This window comes from Equus quagga, unplaced genomic scaffold (genome assembly GCF_021613505.1).
Source record: "Equus quagga isolate Etosha38 unplaced genomic scaffold, UCLA_HA_Equagga_1.0 146_RagTag, whole genome shotgun sequence".
Taxonomy (NCBI): Eukaryota; Metazoa; Chordata; class Mammalia; order Perissodactyla; family Equidae; genus Equus; species Equus quagga.
In genome coordinates this window covers 3504356-3529134 of record NW_025796728.1, presented here as the reverse complement: position 1 = coordinate 3529134, position 24779 = coordinate 3504356, and the positions used below count along the sequence as shown (strand labels likewise).

Genomic DNA, 24779 nt, shown 5'->3' with positions numbered 1-24779 from the left:
TTTAGATAATAGTAAATATTCTAGATTACAAATTCGGTATGAAAAATTTTAATGAAAACATTAATCATACAAAAATTAAATAGCAAAACCATTTAAAATGACTTACAATTCAAACAGATTTGGCTTACTGATATTTATCAGCTTGTTTTCATAATAACTGATTATTTTCAGCTGAAATCTACTGATAGGACGATCATGGTAACAAGAAATGAGAATAAAGTACATAAAGCTCATAAGCCCTGTGCTCAGCACATAGTGCTCATAAATATTAGTTTTTCTTTTATTATTACTTTGAAAAGACACATAAGTTTTACAAAACATGCCAACTTCAGTTAAGAGCTTCTTACACAAGAAATAGCCACATATGAGGAATCTAGCCTGACATTTTCTGAAAAGAGTATTTTGGAGGAATATACTACATAAAAATTTATATCAATAACTGATAAAAATTCATCACTAATAAACTGATTTCTGGAATCTAATTATATAGCTTCATGCTACAATTTAAGAGGTCTTTTAGAGAATCCTTTTTTTTTAAAAAGTAGAAAGTTACATAATCAAGAAAAGTACCTTTTAATAAGTAACCAAAACATTGTGAAATATTCCTCTTACTGCACATATGGCTCAGTTTCATCTTAATTTTGCAAAAAAAAAAAAAAAAAATGTGGGTTTGAAATAGTAAATGAAACAACTATGTTAATAGAAGGAAGCACAGCAAACAATAACATGTTACCCTGCCACGAGCTCTGCCTATTGAAATACTTTACAATTTCAGTCATGCTTTTACTATCAAACAATGTTATCCTGCCACTTCTAGTATGCTAACGAAGATAAAGCTTAACACTCTGCCCTTCTAACAAGAGCTGGAAGAGAATACAGAGATGAATGTGAATCTATAGCATGTTCTACTATATACACTCTCTAATATTCCAAATTTAACAACTTATTGAAATCCAGTCTGAGGTATATTAACACATCAAAATGTTTTAATCCACATCATAGGCTATGTACCATGCAAACACTAGAACCACAACTGCACACAATGGAAGGAGACAGTATCTGTATTTTTGCCACAGCGTTAGCTCAACTGCCACTTCATCTCTTTTTCTGTTCTTCTTCCGACGACCCTTTAGTCTGTTTTCAAAAGCCTCCAGTTCGGCCTAAATCAAAACAATATCATTTTTATTAAATTCAATACATACACTGATTTGAAATTTTCCACTTAGATGAAAATAAACAATTTGGGAAATGTCTTAATAGTAATGGAACATAATAAACATATTGACTTGATTTTTTTTTAAAAAGCTTCTCTCCACTATTGATTATATTCAACAAATTCAGAGTTTAGGTAAGAAAGGGAACTGGGGAGTAATAAAAGTATTTCAGACCATAGGCCTGACTTTGACACTAGATATAGAAACGTTTGATTAAATCAGGGTGCCCTAAAATAAAGACATCAGTTTTATACTTCAACACCGTTAATCTACTGGGGCTCTACAATATACAACTTCTAGCAAGTGCTAAGAGATGCTGAGTGAGAATAAAGATACTTGTAATTCTAGTTTTTTTACAATGCTGGTAATAAACATTGGCAGCTTGTATGGAAGAAAGTCAAGTAATGTCAAGAGAAAAAAGCCACCAGAAACTGATCCTTCTCTTTATCAAATACATTTATTCTTCAGGGGAAAAATGCTTCATGCTTTAAATCAGAATGAGTATTTTAGAAAGCAGAATTCTAAAAAGATGGTTCTAAAAAAGGATAACAATGACACTATAAAATGTAAATTTTTATTCTACTGTTAGAACTTATTAAACTTTAATATATGATAATGTCACATGATATACTACATTGCACTATTAACTAAAATGTGTTATTAACTAAAATATATATGTAATATCCATGCAAAATTCTGTAAATGTTTAACAAAAGGAAATACAAACTTCAGTTAAAATACTCATTACTTTGCCCATAAACCACATTTGAAGATGACCTAATCATATCCTTAATTTAATACAAAGCGGCATTTTTCAATAAACCAAAATGTCAGAATACTGTCAAGTGGTTGCTGATATATAGAAAAAAGGTCAAAATATATTAAAAGCAGCCAAACTTGAGAACTACTGACACAGTAAAATAACTGATGCTTTAATGACGGCCCACAGTCATCAGGTATAGCTTAAATTATGTTCTACATACTCTGTTTAAAAGGGCAATAAATAGGGAATATATTTAAGATCTCCATCCATGATGGTTTATAAAAAGGGGAGGGACATTACAAACTATTCTTAATAATTTAATCTCCCAGGATTTCAGACAACCCACGTTTTACTGTATTAGTTCTGACAAGTTATTTTGGGATATTAAAAAAGGCGAAAGATTTATGCGATCTGAAGAGAAACCAGAATATTAAGCAAATCAACTTTATATCCCATAAAATATCAAAGGTCATTCTGGCCACCTTTATTTACTACATGAATTGTTTCTAATGTTTTCCCTCAAGTCATGCAAGTTTCAACGTTCTCATTCATAAAGGCAGAAGTTTAGCATATGACATACCCTACGTGATAAGTATAAAGCATCTCAAAATGCAAACTGACAAATAATTACATGTCCTTGTCAGAAAGTTAAGCCACTCTTTGGAGTATATGATCAATGCAGTATTTGAGCAAACAAGAAGTATCAGGAATGTACTTGTTATCTAGGTAACAACAAAGACAAGATAAGAATCCTGCATTTAAGAATCTAATAGGGAAATAGGGGAATGTATTACTAAAACAAATGTACTGGTTAGTAAACAGCACTTATTTTTTACAGATAATCTATAACTCAGTAAACTAGAACTCACATAACTTTAAATGAGTGAAGACACGGGCTCCAGGAAATGCCTTAAAATGGAGACCAGCATATCCCAACCCTCACCCCTCAACCAAAGGAAGAGAGAAAACTCTCATGGCTGGAGAACGGATGGAATTGGCAAGGAAGTAAATTGGGAATATACAAGATATCTGGGACTATATGTGGTCTCATGCTTCTTCAGAGGTTTAGTATAACTGGATTGAAGTAAGCGAATGGCTAGTTTTTGTTCTGTAGGAACTAAACTATTTTCTGTCCAGAATAGAGATGATTAGCTCCTAGTCTGTACTCGGAATATACCTTGTGTTTGCATAAAAACTAACTGCGATGCCAAGAGACGTAAATCTGGGTATTTTGTTCAGTTACCTGTTGTCTTCGTTTTTCCTCTTCAAGAGCAGCTTTGGCTTCCGCTTCTTTTATCTGTTTGCAGACATTTGCAAGTAAACTAACATTGTAATCATCAAATCTTACGTAGAATTTTAACATTCTATATAACTCTACACTAACTCTTCCCACTGAGACTCCACCAACCCATAACAACTTTGGGGGCTTTATATTGGAAGTTACTTTAAAAAATGCAAATGTTATACTGAAAAGTATTCCCAAGGCACTAACAGATTAGGGGTTGAGGGAGGTGGAGTCATACTTACATAAACATTTCAGCTTCATAACTAAAACACATATTAGGTCACGATTCAAAGAGTTACATCATTGTAAACTGAAATGCTTTTAAAACTAGACTTTTTTCTCTTGAGCTGCCATACTCAGAATTTATAATTAATGGTTAAATACCACTCTTTGTCTACAGGTTGAAATTGACCATTTGCCTCAAATGCCCTATCTGAAAGGAAATCCTTAGTTGCAAACAAAATCAAGAGTTTATTCATTGATTAGGTTGACGGTGGGAAACAGTGACACCAGAGGTAAATCAAACAGCAAAGAATCCCAAAACTTTATTTTGTATTATTTTAAGCTAATTTTCAGGAGGCTCACCCTAACATTGAGACGAATGACTATGTCCCATAGCACATAACTAACTGGTACAGCACACGGAAAAATTTAGTACACACTAGACAATAAAAAGCACATCTGAGGATTCAAAACAGGCCTATAAAACCAGGCTTTTATTTCAAAAGCAAAGAAGATGAGATTTTGATTTGTTTGTAATAAGCACATAAAGAAATGCACAAAATAAACAGGGAAAGGCCATTAGCACGTTAAAAATATTTAACCTGACATTACCTCAGATGCTTTCCGCTTCATTTCCTTGCATGTTGTGTCACATTCTATTGAAATCTGATTTTCACGCACTTTGTTGCACTGCAATTCCTACAAATAAAATTTTTTTTAAATTTCACATTTTAAAAGTTTTTTCCCTCAAAGTCCTAACTATATGCCATAAAAAAGCAAAATTTCTCTAACAGCTTAGGTTATGCACATTATTTAACAGTCATGTTCATTAATATTTAATGATGATATGGTTATAAGCATTAAATGTCTTGGGTCAAAGAGTGATTATTACTTTATTTTCTCCTAACTGCAAAAAAGCAAATACCATAAAATTAAAATTATCCATTTAACAATTATTTACTAAGTACCACTATCAACTTGGCTTCAATCTTATTTTTATTCTTTACTTTTCTTTTGTTTCTTGTTATTCTTCTAAAACTTCCAGGGAATAAAATGGTCGAGAGCAGCAACATCCAACACAGCTTTCTGAGATCATGGAAATGTTCTCAGTCTGCACTACCCAATAGATTAGCACGAACCACATGTGGCTACTTAGCCCTAAAAATGTGGCTAGTGATAATCGAGGAAATGAATGCTCAATATTATTTAATATTGATTTATTAAAATTCAAACTTAAATAGCTACATGTGGCTAGTGGCCACCAAATTAGACAGTGCAATTCTAGACAGTTTTCTGGAGAGCTACAAATTTTTCTCTCAACTAGTAAATTTTTAAAAAGTTTACATGAAAATTGTTCCACAGTTTATATTTGCATTTCACTGCCTCCTAATAAAATAAAAAACCAATCTACCCTTTTCTTGACGATGTGACACCAATATTATGATCAATTTGTGTACTACGCTATAGTAAGTGGTCCTTATTTTAAACAGTCTTAGACTTTCCTTTTGTAGATCTCTGATCAACCTTTTATTCATTCCCTATTTCTTGCTGACAGATGTCACTCTTGCTCTAAATGTAGCTATTTCTATCAATTTCCCCTTTCTTACCACACTCTCAGACTCTAGTTTTTCAGTTCAAATCTACCAGAGTTAAGAAAGGAGATCATCAAATCCTGTGAGTAAAGTGCATATGTACTGTACTTTACTGAAAGCCCTTTATAGCATGAAATTTTATTACTTAAAGGGATTTTTCCTCCCCTTTAGTCTTCATTTTTGGCTGAGGTTGGTGATAAATACAGTCTTGTCCTCCAAGGATAGTCCAGAAAAAGGAAAAATAACATGAACACATATTAGAGACAAAAATAAATACTGTGTGTTTGTAGACATTAAGTCTATCAGCCTGGAAGAAGGAATCTTTTCTCATTCAAAAGGTACTTATAGAGTGCTTATTACATGCCAAGCACTGTGTTAGAAACAGGGGACACAACAAGGAAAAGTGTATAATAATATGGTAAGTGCTAAACTAATAATAATAGTTAGCAGCTACTATTGAACATAGCAGTCATTGTGCTGAATGCTATAGAAGCATTACCTCTTTTATTCCTTTCAATAAATCTACGTATGAACTCTATTCCATAGATGAGGAAACAAGGTTACCGACGTCCCTAGAATCACAAAGCTCTTAGTCATAAGCCTAAGACAAAGAAAGCCAAGAGGAAGGAGTACCTAAGTCTACCCAAGGGATTCAGGGGAAGGAAGACCTTCCCAAACAGGGAAATGCTTACACTGAGTATTACCAGGAGTCTAGTAAGCAGAGTGGTAAAGGAAAAAAAACATTGTATTTTGCACAGAAGAAGGAATGTTTATACTGCCACAAATTAAAAGGGAGTATAACATACGGCAGGACACTTAAGTAACAGATTCACAGAGGTGACTGCTAAAGGATGAAAGCGAACAAGCATGTACACTGGGTCTACATATACATACATTATTTCTTAGAAAAAGCATATTGTTTTCCCATGAATGAAGAACCAGTGAAGGACTCAGATACAGTGAAAGATTATGATTAGAGGCAAGGAAATCTGTTACAAAGCTGTTGTCAAAATCCAAGAATGAGTTGTTGCCAAGTTCTAATGAGTGATAAATTGTGCTTGGCTAATAACATGAGATTTGAGAGAAAATCTGAGACATTCAGACTGAAAGTGGCTTGACTAAGAATTGATTTTCATGTAAAGGTGGTCCAATTTAAACATCTAAAACTTAAGGATTCAATGCCAGAAGAGGTCAAGCCTAGAAATTTAAATTCAGGACTTATCTGCCCTAGGAAACAATAGGAGGAGCTGTGAAATAAATGCAAAGATCCTCAATAAAAGCAAAAGATTCTCAATAAATTATTTGGTGAATGGATAAAGAAAAGAATGAATTTAAAGAGCAGAAAAGGAGACTAGCTTTAGGAAATAACCATAAGAACATGAAGAAAAAAGGAGTTACAACTCTGAGATAGGGAAAATCAGAGGTCAAGAAAGCAGCAAACTTCAGGAGTCAACAGTGTCAACAGGGAGAGCAAGGCGAAGAGTGGAAAGAGACCTCTCAGCCACGGGCATCTGAGAACTCGCGACTCTTCCTCCCTAAGTTTTACTGAATGGGAGGTAGTTTGTTTCCTCAAGCTTTCCAGTCTTTAGCTTTTGTCCTTTTATTTCTCCATTACCACTATCTTATCTTAAAATGAGTTCTCTCCAAGTTTGAATGTTATTTTATAATTTTATAAGGCTGTGCATGTGAGGTTTTTTTAAGGCAACATTTTCAAAACATAATACTGATGGCAAAACACAATTTTGTGAGAGCAACAAAGGTTAATTCCAGACTATTTCTTAAACCATGAAACTCATTTTATTACTCACATTGTGTTCCTTGTGCAAGAATCTAGAGGGAATTGATTCTGCCCAAAAAAGGGCACTGAACTTGGTTCCAACACAAAATAACCTTTTACCATCAAATTGCTGAAAACTAAACTGCCAAAGTTGATTTTTAAAATAAGCATTTACAGAAATAGATGGGCTAAAAAGATTCTCGGATGGGATAAAAACATTCTAGGAAATAAGACCCTAAAATTAAAAGGCAAAAAATAAAGCCAAAGAACTACCAAAACACCAAAAAAACAAACAAAAATTTACATAGAAAAGTATTTTTAATAACTTAAAATATTTACCTTTTTTATTCTTTTACAAGGACATCTAAGCTTTACCTTCTGGTTGCAATTAAAGGGACATTCACCAGGATGGCACATCTCTTTGCATCTGTGACCACAAGGAAGCTAAAATAAAGCCAGAATAAAGCAATTATATATTTATATTTTAGTCATACTCTACCTCCCCCTCCCCCCAACAACTATGTTAAGAAGGAGTCCATCACAATAGGGTCACTCAATACTGGATAATTGGCTAATTTTTCAACTTTTTTCTTTTAGATATAAATTACCTTAATTATACAGAAATTTTAAATATTCTCTCCGATTCTACTCCAAGAGTACATCTTACATCAGTCTTATAGCTCATTATAGCCATGTGACGAAGTTCTGGCCAATGGAATGGAGGCATTTAAGTGCTCTGTGCCTGAAAGCATTTCAAGAAGGCACACTCATGTTCTTCCCTTCCCAATGTGCTGGAAATGATATCTAGAGCAATAACGGAAACTCGGAAACATTTATTTTTGCCACTATAGCTGGCCAACCCAACTCAGTAATTGCCATGATGTGTATGTGCTCCCTGTCTTTAATTATCTACTATCTTCTTATCAAGCTTTCAGAGGAAACATTCTCTCCTTTCTATTCAAATCTTACCCAAACTTTGAGAGAGGGCTTAAATCACCATACAAGCATGATATGAGTTTGCCTACATTTGAATAAATAATGATAATTATGTAAAAATCTATTTCTAAATTGTTGTGACATTGCTTGCACTGCTTTGAATTCAAAAAATTCTTTTTAGGTACTTCATATATTTCTGTCTCTCCAACCGGAATGTAAATAAGACACCATTGGTTAGTGGTCAAATTCCAAAGTTAGATTGCCTGAATCACAGATTCCCTGTTTACTAACTGTGGGACCTTAGGCAAGTCACCTCACTTTTCTGTGCTTCACATGTAGAACTGGGAAGAGTAATAGTACTTTATAAAGCTCTTGTAAGGATTAAATGTGCTCAGTATAGTTAGGCATTATAATAAAAGTAATTATAACTTAGTTGAGGGCAAACGTCTTATATTTCTTTGTCTCTCTCATAATCACTAACAAAGATAACTTACAAATAGTATACACCTCAATAAACATTTGAATTCTCCAAATTCTGATCTTTATGACTCACCAGAATGATCCTTCAAAGTATTAACTCCACTCAATTTAAAAAATTCAGAATCCTTTTCCATTGTCTTTAATCTCTCTCTGGTGTGCAACTGAGTTCCTTGCTCTTTAATTTTTGGCTGAGACATTCACGCCAGACTAAGTTTGGATCACTCCCACTGTGCGTTTTCACTAATGCTCTCACAGGGCGGAGTGCTGCTAGAATGAGTTTCACATTAGGCATTCCTGGACCATTTCGGTTCTGTTTTTCCCTACAGCTAATGCTAGGCCTGGAACACTGCTTAACAAGCTCAACATTTATTCGTTATCAAATACTTGCCTCACAGTGGTTGTTTCAAGGCTTTATTATTACTTAACTTCACTCTCACCTTCATTCCTGCCGGTGCCTCTAGCCTGACTTCATAGAGAAGGCAGGCATTTGGAATTAGCTCACCACCCATCTTCTCTTCCCCTCAAAATATGTCTCTATTGCCTCTTGTTCTTTCCTTAATCTGTGAGGCAATGACAGCAGTCATTTCTCTAAAAGTAACTAACCACTCTACTCTAGCTTTAAATCAATGATTCTAAAGGGGAAAGTGAACAGGGAAGCATATCAGAATCAATAAAGGAAGACCTTTTTGAAATTACAAAGAAGCCTGGTTATAGTGTGGCTTCTTACTAATCAGTGTTCTCTCTCTTCAATGTGTTGAGAGTTGATGAAAAGTCAAAAAACATTAGTGTAGATGTTTTATCTTTCTGCCTCCTAAAAGACCTCATGCTCACGCTTCACAATTTCACCAACAGCTTAAAAATCTCTCTTTTCTCTGGCTGGGTCTTCTGCCTTCAACACGTATGTCCTTTCTCTAAAGACTTCATTGGATCCTGTCACCGCATCTAACTATCATTCCATGAATCTCTTTGCCTTTCACATACAGTGCTGGCAGAAGTTGTAGAAGACATACACTGGGAAGGCTGCCTGGCTCACCACAACTCCCTCAGGGGCCACGGCCACGGCTATGCTACCTGTTCCAGCGCCCTGTCTGTTGCTGCCTGTGCCAAGGGAGGCCCTGGACCCAGGTAGGCCAATCAGATTTCCTCTCCTGATAATCTGAAAACTTGAAAGAGGTGGTGGTTTGAACAAAATCATCTCACTCCCGAGCCCCGTGAGCTCCTGGTGCCAAGCCCCTGGGAGCTGCCCAGATCTCGCCCTGCCAAAAGGTTGGCTGTACGGCATTTCCTTCAGATTCTGTGAACTGTCCCCTGACATCCTCCAAATATACCTTTTTTTTGCGATAAATTAGCCAAAACTGATTTCTGTAACTTGAAAGTAGAATAACAAATTCATCCAGAAGTATACTGTGCGGCATGCAACAGATGTCCCCAAAGCAAAAGTAACATTGTTAATTCTGAAAAGGTATTCAAACTCACTAGTAATCAGGAAAACGTAAATTAAAAATCACGAGATGCCATAAGATTGGCAAAAATAAAAAATTTTGACAATACCAAGTGCTGGCAAGGATGTGAAACAACAGGAACTTTAAAATATTGATGGTAAACTGAAAATTTACTGATTACAAATTGGTACAACCATTTTGGAAATCAATATGACATTATTTATGAAAGTTGAAATTATACATTCCCTATGACTAAGCAATTGCTCTACGATATGCCTGGAGAAATCTGTGTACCCACATACCAGGATGCACAAATAAGAATGTCCATAGCAGTATTTTTGATAACAACTCAAATTGGAAATAAACAACTTGAAACAAACAATTTACTACCCACAGTAAAACAAACAAACACTAGTATACGATGGAATAAATGACAGCCACATGCAATAGAAATGACAAACATAATAGAGAGCAAACTAAGCAAGTCACAGAGGTTCAAACTTTTGAACTCAATATAAAATGAGGCAAACCATCAAGACTGTTTCCGGATATACATACAGGTAGTAAAAACTAGAATAAAATCAAGGAAATAATTACTAAAAATGGCAGATGGTGGTAACATACAGGATAAAGGGAGGGAAATGTAGTCAGACGGGGACTCTAGTAGACTTGAGAAATGGAATAATGCTGTACTTTTTGAGCTGGGAGGAGTTAAAGGGTGTTCACTGTTTAGCTACTTGTTAAACTGTACATATATGCGTTACGTTCTTTTCAGTATGTGATATTTCATTGTTTTAAAAAATCAAATCATTTGACAATTTCCCTGTTAGATGTACAAGTACGTGTCATCTCAAAAGCCAGGTTATATTCTTTAAAAGCTGAAAAATAGTCACAAAGAAAACTGATCAGAATGCCTAATATATAGTGACTGAATCTTCATTATAGATTTCACAGCAAAAAATAGAGGTTTTTCTAAAACGTCTGACCCTGATACTCACTTTGAAGATGAGATGCCCTCCCCATTGTACTCAAAGTGTGATGGTTTTCTTGAACCCTACTCACCCCTAACATCATTCTGCTGGCACTTCAGTAAGTCCTATCAAATGGCTTACCAATAACCAATACTGTCTAGTTCAAAATGCTCCATTTTAATTTCAATGATTAAAAAAAGCTCTCTTTAAAAATAATTAAAGAAAGCTTACAAAACAACACTGTTTGTGGATAAATAACCATACCATCATCACCAGGGCTACACATATATAGCACTTACCATATTCTAAGACCTTTACACCTTACTAACTCATTTAAGACTCAGACAACACTCTGAACTGGCTATTATTATTGCCTCCATTTTACATATGAACAATTTGAGTTACAGAGAGGTTAAATAATTTGCCCAAGTAAAAAGTAGAAAAGTTTGCATAGGAATGATAAAACCAAATTCAGAAAAAAATTTAAAAGTAGAAATGTGTATGTGGGCAACAGTTTCAAGTTGGAGTTCTTAATGGTATCTTTATATTTTCTTTTAGTTAACTCCAAACCTAATTAAACAGCCCAGAAGACACACGGAGTGTATATTAGAGAAGCAGTGAAGCTGGAAGGATGTGCCTGTGCCATTCCCACAGTTCACTCTCATTCACATTCCATAAACATTACCCACTGCCTAATATGTACAACCAGGGAACCAGCAACTGCATACAAAGATAAACATGACACCTGCCCACACAGTCCCTGCCCACAAGAAATCTACAGCATGGAGAGGGGAGGAGAAAGTAAACACAAATTTATCAGTACATCAGAACGTAACAGAATCCCACACTTTAATTCTGAGCACAAGATATCTACAGCAGCTTAAAGGAACATAGGTCTTGGCTGACACAGTTCTTGATTCTGCAGCCTAGTGGTTCTCAAAGTGTGGTCCCAGACTAACAGTGTCACTGTTACATAAGAGCTTATTAGAAACGCAAATTCTTGGGCCCCATTCCAGGCCCACAAAATCAGAAACTCTAGGGTGGGGCTCATCAATGTTTTAACAAGCCCTTGAAGTGACTCTGATGTGCACTGACGTTTGAGAACACTGCTGTAGCCTTACCAATATCAAGAGGCCATAAACTAGGATGAGTGCTACTGGACACAATGAAATTCACCTGTCCATTCCTAGGTTACTCCAAACTATAATAAGCATTTGGATTGTTCCCAGCCTACAGATATATTTTTCAAGAAAGCCCAAGAAGACTCTAGCAATACCAGGAGCTCCAGAATGGCCTAGAATCCTAAATCATGAGCATAGACAAATTTTTAAATAAACAGTGCCCATTCATCTAGTCCCACCAAATGTCATAACAGCATCACAAGTGAATCACAGCCAAGGCAATGCTGAATTGCAAATTATCCTTAAGACAATTAAATTACCTTATTTCTAACTATAATATCATGCCAAGTTACTGTGTCAGATTAAAAATAAAACTCTCAACGACCTATTACTAGGATCCGAACTCGGACAGAAGAAAATTTATTTTAACAAGGGAAAACTCAAGATTTGAAGAATTCAGAAAATTAAATTTGAAATATTCTATGCCCCTAGTTTTACTTATATTAACAAAGACAGGATTATTAAAATAATCATTTATTGCTTGAAATGGTCTCCTTTATATAATCTTACATAAATTTTGACATTCCCAGGTTCTTGTTCCAACACTTCTTAAACAGAAATCATAAAAAGCCCAAAGTTTTAGTTAAAAGGAAATATGCATTGTTAACAAAAAGGCCTATCATGCATTGATTTCTGTTTTTATTTAACTAAAGAGACTACTATATTGAAGACTGTTGCCATCTCTTCCTGACTCTAAATAGGATGAGAAACACTTAGATAAGTGTATAAAGACCAAGAATTAAAAGAAAAGAGGTACTATTAATAAGTCTATAAATCAAAAGGATTCCTTTATAAATGTCCACCGAAATCAAATAATTGTCACTGCCCTGTCCCCAACCAAAAAAAACGGGGCACCCTTACTTTTAGATTGGCCAAATACAGATGCACAACTTTGGTTTCTCAAAGTATTGTCATGATAAATCACTAGTGAGTTTTTACCTTTTTACTCTGAACAATTTTTTGAAACCATTTTTGATAATTTTAGTTTGAATACAATGCATATACAACCATCAGAATCTTTAAAAACAAAACTTTATACCATATGAATGCTTTATACTAATTAATTCAAAATAACAATGAACTTTCAAGTTCACACATACACATAGAGACGTATTTGCTTTTTAAAAACCTACTATGGACTTACTGTCTAACCCTTAGGACCACACAGTTCTTCATCTGTCTATACTTTAAGTCTGAATCACATTCTGGGGAGGGGTAAGCATTAGGTCAAAATTTTAGTGTATAAAGTATACAAGGTACCTTTAAAATGCTTAAAAAAAAAATCTTCTAAGGGTCATTCCTATCCTTAATATCCCCAAATTTCATAAAGAGATGTGCATCTACCCTAACTATATGTATTACACTTTTACAGAGAGCAATCACATTTTTCTTTCTGGACCCACATTTCCAGTGAAAGACCTGAAACAGGATGACCAAACAAGAAAATAGAAAACCCAAGAGAAGCAATGCCCAAGAAATACAACTTAAAAGGATCTATTAAAACTTACCTCTTTAGGACACTGATTTTTGCAACAACTGAGAAGGTTCTTTTCATTTACATCAGCTGTGGTTATTTTTCTAAAAACAGGAGAGGAAGTTTTGATAACATTTAAACCAAAGTCCATTTTAAAGCATAAGTTTCCAAAAAATATTTCACAATCTCAAGCATATCCATAAAATTATCTTACTCATTTCATTTTCTCCTGAAAAATATTTTTAAGTGTGTCTCCATGACAATTACCTTCAAATTACTTAACCATTCTGATAAATCAAGCCATCCAGCCCTTTATCAACTATCAACAAATTAAATGCCAAAAGGGCAAGACTGCAAGAAGTACAAAACACACATGAAATAGCACCTGTGCCTGGCCTCTCTTTAATAGTTGCTGTACTATCTTTCCCTATAGATCAATCATTATTCACAATTACAGTTCTTCTTAGAGGCTCTTCATAAAAGATTAAAAACTAGTGGTTTAATATGTTTCTTCAAATTGAAGGTAGTCAGTGGGAAATGAAGTAAGCTTATTAGAAAAGCTTTTTTTCAGTCATTTTTGGATAAGCCATCTATTAATGTTGGAAGTTCATTCATTTTAGATTAGATCATTTTAGATCACTCTGTGCTTTTCTCTCTGACCCAGTAGGTAGGTAATTCAGAAAAAGTCACAAACACCAAGGAATAAAACTACTTTCCAATAGGTAGTTGAACAGAACCACCAGACACCGCATGAGTCAGCAGCTAGTGACAATCTAAAAACCCCTATCACATGGACCTCCTTTTCCTCTTCCCCATTACCTTCCTTCTCTTTCCTTGATACTTTCTTTTCCTGCTTCTATTTCCCTTCCAGACACAATTGCCAAAACATACCATAAGTTTAGCCTCATTAACCTCAAAATTATCTTAAGTATTTGTAACAAATTCGTTGTAAATGTACTCTAAGATAACCTGCAATTTTCTTGGCAAAATTTCACTTAACAATATCACAGACTTTTTTATGCTGGCTGTAATAAAAGTTGTATATTTTCATTCTTACAAGTATGGCACTCACTGCTGAACTTGCGTTAATATCATTTTGTTCCTGTTACTCTGTAATTAGGAATAAATTAATTACTTTTCAAGGCCTATATCTTTTATACCTAATTTCTATAAAACATAGTTACATGCAGCAGAAAAGGACTAAAAGGACAAGATGACTTATGAAATAACTCACTGAATTAAAGCAAATGAAATTATCAGAACAAATACTGAGACTGAAGAATTCTGCATGAAAACATGCACATTAAATATGTATTCAAGAAAAGGAAAAAGGAACTCTGGACAGCTGCAGTAACGGAAGCCAGCTCAATCCAAATGTATCCACACAACCCGCAAAAACCATTCAGCTGATCAATAACAAATAAAATCACTCAAATCCCAAGACCTCGGCATAATTAGAAGATCAAAATTTCCACAAACTTCAAATTACCTTTAAGTAGAAAAATAAATATCCATTCCTAGCAGAGCTATTTCTCAAGCTCCCATAGTAAGTGCTATGAGAGAGCTAGTGAAGTTCTGGAAAAGCTAAGCAGAAAAAAGAAGAGGGGCAGAGCTAAAATCACACCAGAAAAAGAAAGCCCACCCTAAGTGTGAAAATACCGAAAAGTTTCAGCTGATCAGAGCACTAGCTAAAGGGCAGAGACTATTAAAAGTGCACAAGAATTAAGGAACCAATCTTGGAAAGGCAGCACTCCGGGAAGAAGGTAAAAAGGGAAAGACGGCCTTTGGAGAGTACAGGATAAAGAGAAAAAGAAGCGAGAGGGGGAAATTTAGGACTCTGCAAGACCAAACAAAACCACCTCTTTTTGTCAGTATCCCCCATTAATATAGCAAAACTGCCCTCTTAACTCTCCCTAAAAACCTTCTAAAGCTATTTTTATTTTTAAAGATTGGCACCTGAGCTAACATAGGTTGCCAATCTTCTTTTCCCCGTCTTCTTCTCCCCAAAGCCCCCCAGCACATAGTTGCATACTCTAGTTGGAGGTCCCGCTGGTTGTGCTATGTGAGACGCTGCCTCAGCATGGCCTGATGAGCAGTGTCATGTCCGCGTCCAGGATCCAAATCTGCAAAGCCCCAGGCCACCAAAGTGGAGTGGGTGAACTTAACCACTTGGTCACGGGGCCAGCCCCCTAAAGCTAGTTTAGTTTTAACATTTTATTTTTAAACCTTCAATGAAATAATTTTAATATTTAAAAAGAATAAAATTTGACTTTCACAAGCGAACAAAGCATAAGTCTACAGTGTTAAGTGGCAAACACAAATTTAAGATAATATTAACAGACATTTTTCCAGAAGTACTTATGCTCAAAAAGTCAGAAATGAAGTCATATTCCCAAATTTAACTTGAGTAAAATATACTTACAAAAAGCCCACTTTATAGACTTGCATGAAATGGAGCTGAACAAGTTAGGTAAATTGTGTTAGACCATGATTAAATAGAAAAAAAATGTGAATTTTTTTCCCTCCACATAATCCACAAGCAAAAATTTGCATTTTTTTAAGTAAGGAAAATATAGAGGTCATACCCTCATATGATAAATGCTATAACAGCAACATTTTTAATAAGCAAAACCCTATCTTTTAAATCTATAATTTAAAAACTATGTCTAAGTAACTATGTGCAAGTCAATTTTCAATCCAAGAAAATTCTAGTTTGACACTGTTATTTGAATGATCTGTTACAGGAGTGTTTCTCCTATTTTTTTTCTTTTTCTTTCTTTTTTTCTCAGAGGAAGATTTGCTCTGACCTAACACACATGCCAATCTTCCTCTATTTTTCAGTATATGGGCTGCCAACACAGCATGGCCATTGACAGAGGAGTGTAGGTCCATGCCCAAGAGCGGGGCCTGGGCCACTGAAGTGGAGCATGCTAAACTTAACCACTAGGCCACCAGCACTGGCCCTCTCCTATTTTTTTTTAAAAGCAGTGATATGACTTTTTTCCTAACAAAATCTTATACAAAATCCCCAAATGGAAGAAAGCAGAATTGCCCTCGTTGAAATTCGGGTGAAGTACCTAGAAGGTGAAGTTTTCTATATGTCTTCCTTCCAGGTCTCTATGGGAAAATGTGGTCCTCCTGAGTCTAAGAAGTATACTGACAACTATTCCTTAAAGTATACAGTAGTGGGTCCTGAATTATAAAAGCACACCAATTAAACTAACTGTAGTAAAACAAGAATATTTCCTCAGTCCACTTACCTACATTCCACATACAGGCTTGTGATCTTGCAGTGACATTTTATTCTAAGCCTCTGAACACAAGGAGGACATTCTCCAGGGTGACATGGCAAAACACACGGGTGAGGACAGCCTGGCGGCCGTGACTTAGAGCACCCTTCTTCACACTGCAGGCATTCTGGGCCAGCCTGAAAAACAGCAAGAAAATAGAGCACCTAAGTACAGAAGTCTAACATTTTTATATGTTACTGTTCTAAAATTTATATATATATTAGAAACACAGTTAACAAAATGGTACATGCTTTCACTCATTTTAAAAATATTCAAAATGAAGAACAGCAAGAAAACCAATATGACCCTTATTCACAAAGATTTTTGTCCACAAAACTCATTAAATCAAACTGTGTCACCTTTAAAATGAACTTGATTATATGAAGTATTCCTACTAAAAATGTAAATTACTTCCTAAAGAATAGTCAGTGGCAGGAAAAAAACAGTAAAAAGTTACCAATTCACTTCCACCTGATAAGAATGATCATCACCAAACTAAAGAAATCAACACAGTTAAGGGATCAATAAAGATTCCCAAAGTACTCAATGTTCTGAAGATATTAATCTCATCCTCCCAAAGAGAAACACATATAGAGGGCAAAAAGGACAATGACCAGCAGTTTAATTCATTTTTTATGCACTTCAATGAACCAAAATTAAATTACATTTACAAATAAAGGAAGCTCAAAGTGTGTAATTAATAAGGCACCTCGCTGCTTTAGTAATTTAATAATTTAAGTATCTATCTACTAAAGAAGGTTAAATTTTTATTGCAGGATATTGTTTATTTTCACGTCATACATGAGGTAAAATAAGAGAGCTACAGACATGGACGCTTAGATCTTAAAGGTTAAACATCTTTTATTATTCCTAAGTACAGCCATGAGTACAAAAGAATTATTAAATCAATAAAATTTTAGCTATTTTTGACACATGGGATTAAAAAAAGTGTTTAAAATTATGAAAACATTCTTCTATGAGTAATTTTTATTTTTTTAATTTTAAAAAGTATATTCATTCATTCCACAAATCCTTATTCAGCATTTATGTGCCAGGCACTGTTGCACACACTGGGAATATGCAAGATGGGAGAGATCCCTGACCTAAGGAAGGAATTTCATTTAAGTGGGGAAGGTAAAGAACATAATAGAATTGTCTTCATAAATACTCTGAAAAAAGACAAAACAGGATAAGAGAGAGTGATAGTAGCAACAAGAAGGAAGCCTGTCTGATAAAGGGCACAGTTGAACAGAAATTGAGTTAAGTAAGGGAGAGAGCCATAAGAATATGGAGCTTCAGAGAAAAGGAATAAGTAAGTGCAAAGGCTGTGAGGTAAGAATAAACTTGGGATGCTCAAAAAATAGCAAGAACAGAAGTAGAAGTCAGCAAGCAAGGGAGTGATGAGTGAAGAGGTGGGGAAGGTAGTCTGGAGCAGGGTCATTATAAAGCCTCAGAGGCCATCGTAAGGCCCTTGGATTCTATTCTCAGAGTGACTGAAAGCTACTGAAGGGTTTTGAGCGGGGAGACGACACTGGCTCACATTCTTAAAAGATGAATCTGCCTGATGTGATAAGACAAAAGAGGGAGTAGAATGGTTGGCTGGGAAAATATTGGAGAAATCTAGGCAAGAGGTGATGGTGGCTTAGATGAAGATGTTAGCAACAGAAGTTATAAGAAATGGTGAGATTCGGGACCTATTTTGAAGATAAACCTAACAAGATTTGTGTGGGACAAGGACAATGAAGACAAAGAAATCAAGCAATGTTCCTATGTCTTTAATCCGCACAACTGGGTAAAAATGGTGATACAACCTTCTGAAACGAGAAAGACTGGAAGGATAGGCAATGAGTTACAAAATACACAAACGTAACCAAAGATAACACAGTCTATTCCATTTGTTTCTTCCTGGCTATGTGGTACATCTGCAATAACCTCCATTTAAATAACATGAGTAGAAGAGCTTACTGGGCTGGGAGTTAGGACATCAGCAATACTAATCTCCGAATTGCTACTCTCTTGTTGTGTAATCATGGACACATTACTAGACAAGGTTCAGTTTCCCTATCAGCAAAACAAGATTTATACTAATGATATGAAACTTCTTCCAGCTATTAAAAAAAAATCACTGAATCTGTACTTGCTAAACTATCTTCCTGGATAACTTCCAATATCAACTTCTATCCTCTAGGAGAGACTATCTTAACTAGGAAATACAGTAAGTCTGGCTGTCAAGTATCTTATGCAGTTCTCATAAAAAAAAAAAAAACACGGGCTGGCCCAGTGGCATAGTGGTTACATTCTCATGCTCCACTTTGTCAGCCCTGGATTTGCCAGTTTGAATCCTGGATGCAGACCTACACACCGCTCATCAAGCCATGCTGATGAGGCATCCCACACAGAAGAACTAGGAGGACATACAACTAGCATGTACAACTATATATTGGGGCTTCAGGGAGGAAAAAAAGAAAAGGAAGATTGGCAACAGATTTTAGCTCAGGGACAATCTTCATCACCAAAAAAAAAAGGAACCATTACTTCCATTGAAAAAAAACACAGAAGTTTCAATCCAGGGAGCAATACTGGGATAATCCACAATAATTCCCCAATCAGTCACACCAGTTTTTGAAATGAGTTTTTTCTGATTCATTCAACTTTCTGGAAATCCAGGGAGGAGAGAGATCCTAGTGAGTCAGGGGATGGTGAAAGGAAAGCAGAATAAACATTTGGGTTATTATCACAAATTGGAAAACTAATCTTAATAAGTGAAATTCTTTTTTCCCATTTTAGTGAAATATATTAGACATTGTGTAAATTTAAGGTGCTCAACACATTTGATACATTTATGTACTGTAATATGATTGTAATTGTAGCGATAATTAGCACCTCTATCATATTACAGAATTATCCTTTCTTTTTAATGGTTGAAATAATTAGCAAGTTTGATGATAATAATGAAATTCTTTTTTTAAAAAATCAGTGAAACGTGACACATCACACGCACTGCCTTTAGCAGTGATTCTCAAACATTCTTGAACATGATTAATCACTTGGGAATCTTGTTAAAATGCTAGGTGGGGCCTGAGATTTTGCAGGTCTAACAAGATTCCAGGTGATGCCAATGCTGAGGGTCTGCAGACAACATTCTGAGTGGCAAGGGTCTATAACATAATTATGTAGTAAATGTATGTGTAATTATGTACATATATTTTTTTCTCCCTTTTACTTATTTTTGGTGACAGATTTCCCCCAAAGAGAAAAGACCATCCTCATTACTGTATTTCTTCTTTCAGTGACTCAAAAAATATTTGAGGGGCTGGTCCAGTGGTGTAGTGGTTAAGTTCACACACTCCGCTTCGGCGGCCTGGGGTTCCCAGATTCTCATCCTGGGCACAGACCTAGCACCATTCATCAAGCCATGCTGTGGAAGCATCCCACATAAAATAGAGGAATACTGATACAGATGTTAGCTCAGTGACAATCTTCCTCAAGCAAAAAGAGGAAGAGTGGCAACAGATGTTAGCTCAGGGCCACTCTTCCTCACCAAAAAAAAAAAAAATTGAGACCATGTTTGCCTGGGAAACACACACCATTTCAATTGCCATTAGTCTCACCTGAACCTCACCCATCAATCACAGTTCCACTCACTACAGCCAATGAATTAGACAATAGGGCTATCTGTTGCTCATGGTAGCAATCAAAGCCATCACACATAACAATAGCCTTGATTGGACCGACATCTGAGGGTAAGGCCAGGAAAGGAGACCAGAGTAGAGTTAAAAGCAATAGAGCTTTGATTCCAGTGAATTCAATAAATGCTTATTGAACACCTGCCATGTTGTAGGCTCTGTGCTACAACTCAAGTTTAAAAACCGTATTACAAATTCCAGAAGCATGTGGATCAAGAGATACATACTAGAAGCCTTTCTCCAGTGGGTCTCAAATGAGGTGTTATCGTAAGGAATTAATTTTTAAAAGTTTCTGAATTATTTAGCTTTTAATATATAAATTAGAGTGATTGCAAAGTTATCCCCCAAATAACATAATTTTCACTCATTTGCACTGCAGTAGCCTTCCTTGAGTGGGAGACAGGAATGCACTTGTAGCTCAACTGAGAAGAACTGCACATACTTATAATCCATATCTTGCCACATGGCCTGCCCAGGAAGCAATGGTGGGATAATCCAAGAGAATTCCATCATTGTGATATCAGCTCTTAAAATGAGGTTTTCTTACTCATCTGATGTTCTGAAAATCTAGAGGAAAGCTGTACAGCAGCTATACCCTAACTAAAGTGGTTTTGAATCATTATAATTATTTGTTAGTTTCATTTTACAATTCCAATATGTTTTTCATTTTATCATGAGTACCTTTTTATTGAGGATCAAGGCACAGATCAATGAAGAAATTATAAAATATTTACATGTATGTCTGCACATGAGGAAGAATATTGCTGACATTTAGGTTGTCATATATTACAATTACTAAATCAAAGACAAAAAACCTAACAATGCAAGTGAAAATTTCAGTAACACAATTCATACTAATAATTTAAACATTCATAAATTTAATCTTACTTAATAAAAATGAAGCTTAAAATTTATGACTTATTCTTCATTATGCACACTTGCTAATATTATCATAATTGCCTATAGAATGGAAGTTTAGGAAAAACAATTATTTTAAAAATAGAATGTAATATTATTTAAAATTTGATTCGCTGCATTTGTTTTTCCTTGTAAAATGGCAATTTTAGAGATCTTTGAATGGCTAATTTCTCATATGCTTATAAAATGCTTTTACAGAATTTGACACACCCATACACACACCCCACATCTGTGATGCTATTTACCTTACTTTCAATGAAAGATTAGGAATTTATTAAAATTGTGAACATCATCTATCATACATGTCAGGTTTGAAAAATAGCTGGGAGCAAATGCTCCAGACTAAGTTCAGAAATATGAATGGACAGAACTAGAGGTGATATTGCCACCTACTATCAAGATACATAATTTCCGTACTTTTATCATAAAATCAAATCCTATGTAGTAGCACCATCACTGACTAATTGCCCCAAGGAACTCAAGGGTGGGTTGGAAGCATTTAACTGTTTAAGAGATGCAATTACCAACCACCCTAAACCAGACCAAGCCTCACCAGAAGAGCTACGCCTATGACCTCTGCCTCATTTTCAATGCTAAGATCTCTCCAGGACGATCTTAGGCCTTATTACCGTCACCTGCAGTGTATGTGGGAAGCATGTTTTCCAACTGAGCCTGTGCATGCAAATACCCACCTCTCCCTTTTGAATACTCATCCCCCAATGGAAATAAAAGGCCTCTGCTTTCCTTTGTTCAGGGACAGCCACAACTTCGGAAATGATTCCACGTGGCCTCCTACTTGCTGCAAATAAGTTCTACTTTGTGTGACAACTACTTCTGGTCAAGAGTCTGATTTTAACTCTGCCAAGAGGCGAACCCACTTTTGGTTCAGTAACAACACAGGTACAATATGTAACGAATACCACATTAAAAGGCATACTGTTATGAGCCAGCACAAAGATATAGAGCCACATACAGTAAGCTGTTAGCGTTAATTCTCCTAGGAAAGCAAAGGAAGAAGGGATGAGGCAAGAAAGAGGAAAGAAGTTAATATCAAAATGGAAAAATATTTAAGGCATAATTATTGAACAAAATGTTTCAAGCATACTATAAGCATATATACATTCGACCTAAAGACATTACCTTGTTTTTGCCAGTGCTGGCATCAACTTCAGTTACTTTGTGGCATTCCTTCATACACGTATGATTCTGACAACCTAAGGTTCGGCCACAAACTCTCTTGCAAGAGTAGGGTCCTACAGCATGGCATGGTAGTGGACTCACCTTTAAAAAAAAAAAAAAGGAAAATCAGCACAACACACACACAAAACCTTCTGGACCCATGTTTCCAAAATGACTCTGTTATCATGTGAGAACAAGTTTCACAAAGGTCTAATTCATTTTCACTATAACAGTTATTATCAAAACCAAAGTAACCTATCAAAAAAAACCCAAAGAATGAATGCCAACAAGCAAAACATTCTATTCCTAAAAGGGAGATTCAATGTAATGATTCTGTAGTGAATCCATATACATCGACTAAGTCTCAAATAAAAGCACTGTATATTTTTAAAATTAGCAAACTCTTGCCTTTGTAGCACTAAACTAATACTTCAACTTTGTTATTTCTAACAATCCTAGTAGAGAAGAGGTAGAGATTACAAGCTTTACTTAAAACTTGTGCCTATAACTCACCTCATGCTTCCCAAGGCATTCCCTGCAAGAGAAAAATAAAATGAAATGAAAATATTATAAATTCTTCAAAGATAATACCTAAACCAAAGAGGCTAACTCCACTAGTTTGTTTTATTAAGAATAAAAAATAAACACATATGGAAATAAGTGATTATAGAAAGGCTGCAGGATACAAAGTTAATATATAAAAGGCAAGAGCTTTCCCATATACCAGCAACGAGCTGGAATTTGAAATTAAAAGCATACCACCATTTATACTAGCACAAAAAAATGAGATACTTAGGTATACGGCTAACAAAATATATACAGATCTATATGAGGAAAACTACAAAACACTGATAAAAGAAATTAAAGAAGGTCTAAATAAATGGAGATATTCCGTGTTTGCCAATAGGAAAGTGCAATATTGTTAAGATATCACTTCTTCCCAACTTGATCTAGATTCTATACAATTCCAATCAAAATCCCAGCAAGTTATTTTGTGGATATTAATAAACTGATTCTAAGGCCTATACGGAGAGACAAAAAACCCCAATCCAGTAGTGAAGCAGAATGAAGTCAGAGGAATGAGACTACCCAACTTCAAGACTGGCTATAAAGCTACAGAGATCAAGACAGTGATGAAAACAGGTTGGTGAAAACAGGTCAATGGAACAGAAATAAAGTCCCCAGAAATGGACCCACACAATTATAGTCAGTGGATCTCTGACAAAAGAGAAAGGCAACTGAACGGGGAAAGAATAATCTTTTCTAAAAAGTAGTTGGTGCTGGAACACAGGGACATCTGCACAGAAAAAAAAAAATCCAGAGAGACCTTACACCTTTCATGAGAGTTAACTTGAACGGGTCGTACACCATAAAATGTATACTTGTAAAGAGTACAATTCAGTGGCTTTGAATATATTCACAAAGTCATACAACCATCACCACCATCTAATTCTAGAATATTTTCATAATCCCAAAGAGAACCCTATAACTATTAGAAGTCACTCCCACATGGTCCTCGACCCCTAGCTGCTGGGACAACCACTTATCTACTTTCTGTCTCTATGGATTTGTCAATTTTGAACATTGCACATAAATGGAATCAAACATTACGTGGTTTTCTGTGTTTGGCTTCTTTCACTTAGCATACTGTTTTCGAAGTTCATCCATGTTACAGCATGTATCACTAAGTCACGCATTTTTATGGCTGAATAATATTCCACTGTATAACTAATCCACATTTTGTTTATCCATTCACCAGTTGACAGATAGCAGTAACTTGCCATTTCTTCCTCCCTCAGACCCTGGCAAACACTAATCTGCCTTCTGTTTCTATAGATTTGTCTATTTGGGAAATTTTGTATAAATGGAATCATATAATATGGGACCTTTTGTGACTTCTTCCATTTAGCATATTTTCAAGGTTCATTCATGTTATAGCGTATATCAGTACTTCATTCAATTTTATTGTCAATTAATATTCCATTGTATGAACATACTATTTTTTTTAAATGTATACCTTAGTTGAGGAACATCTGGGTTGTTTCCACTTTTTGGCTATTAATAGTGCTACTATGAACGTTCAAGTTTTTTGTGAACACATATTTTTAACTCTCTTGGGTATATACCTACGAGTAAAACTGCTGGGTCATAAGGAAACTCTTTGTTTAGTTTCCTGAGGAACTGCCAAACTGTTTTCCAAAGTAGCTACGACATTTTATGGTGCCAACAGCATTGTATGATGGTTCCAACTTCTCCATATCTTCACCAACACTTATTATATGTCTTTTTAATTTCCTAAATGGAATAAAATGGTATCTCATTGTGGTTTTGGTTTGCATTTCCCTTATAACTAATGATAATGAGCATCC

The 24779-nt window shown here is 35.3% G+C and overlaps 1 protein-coding gene across 4 annotated transcripts in view; it reads right to left on the bottom strand.

The window, feature by feature from the left end:
- Nucleotides 1-266: 266 nt before the first annotated feature.
- The window catches only part of LOC124232997 (NF-X1-type zinc finger protein NFXL1), a 55898-nt gene continuing 31385 nt past the window's right edge, over nt 267-24779 (bottom strand). For all 4 annotated transcript variants that reach the window (XM_046649993.1, XM_046649994.1, XM_046649995.1 and 1 more), the window contains exons 16-23: nt 22924-22945; nt 22372-22512; nt 16598-16764; nt 13372-13441; nt 7193-7297; nt 4097-4183; nt 3221-3274; nt 267-1160 (exon numbers count right to left, since the gene is read on the bottom strand). In XM_046649993.1, coding sequence (XP_046505949.1) covers nt 987-1160; nt 3221-3274; nt 4097-4183; nt 7193-7297; nt 13372-13441; nt 16598-16764; nt 22372-22512; nt 22924-22945 — 820 coding nt within the window. In that variant the 3' untranslated portion in view covers nt 267-986. The remainder of the gene's footprint in view (nt 1161-3220; nt 3275-4096; nt 4184-7192; nt 7298-13371; nt 13442-16597; nt 16765-22371; nt 22513-22923; nt 22946-24779) is intronic.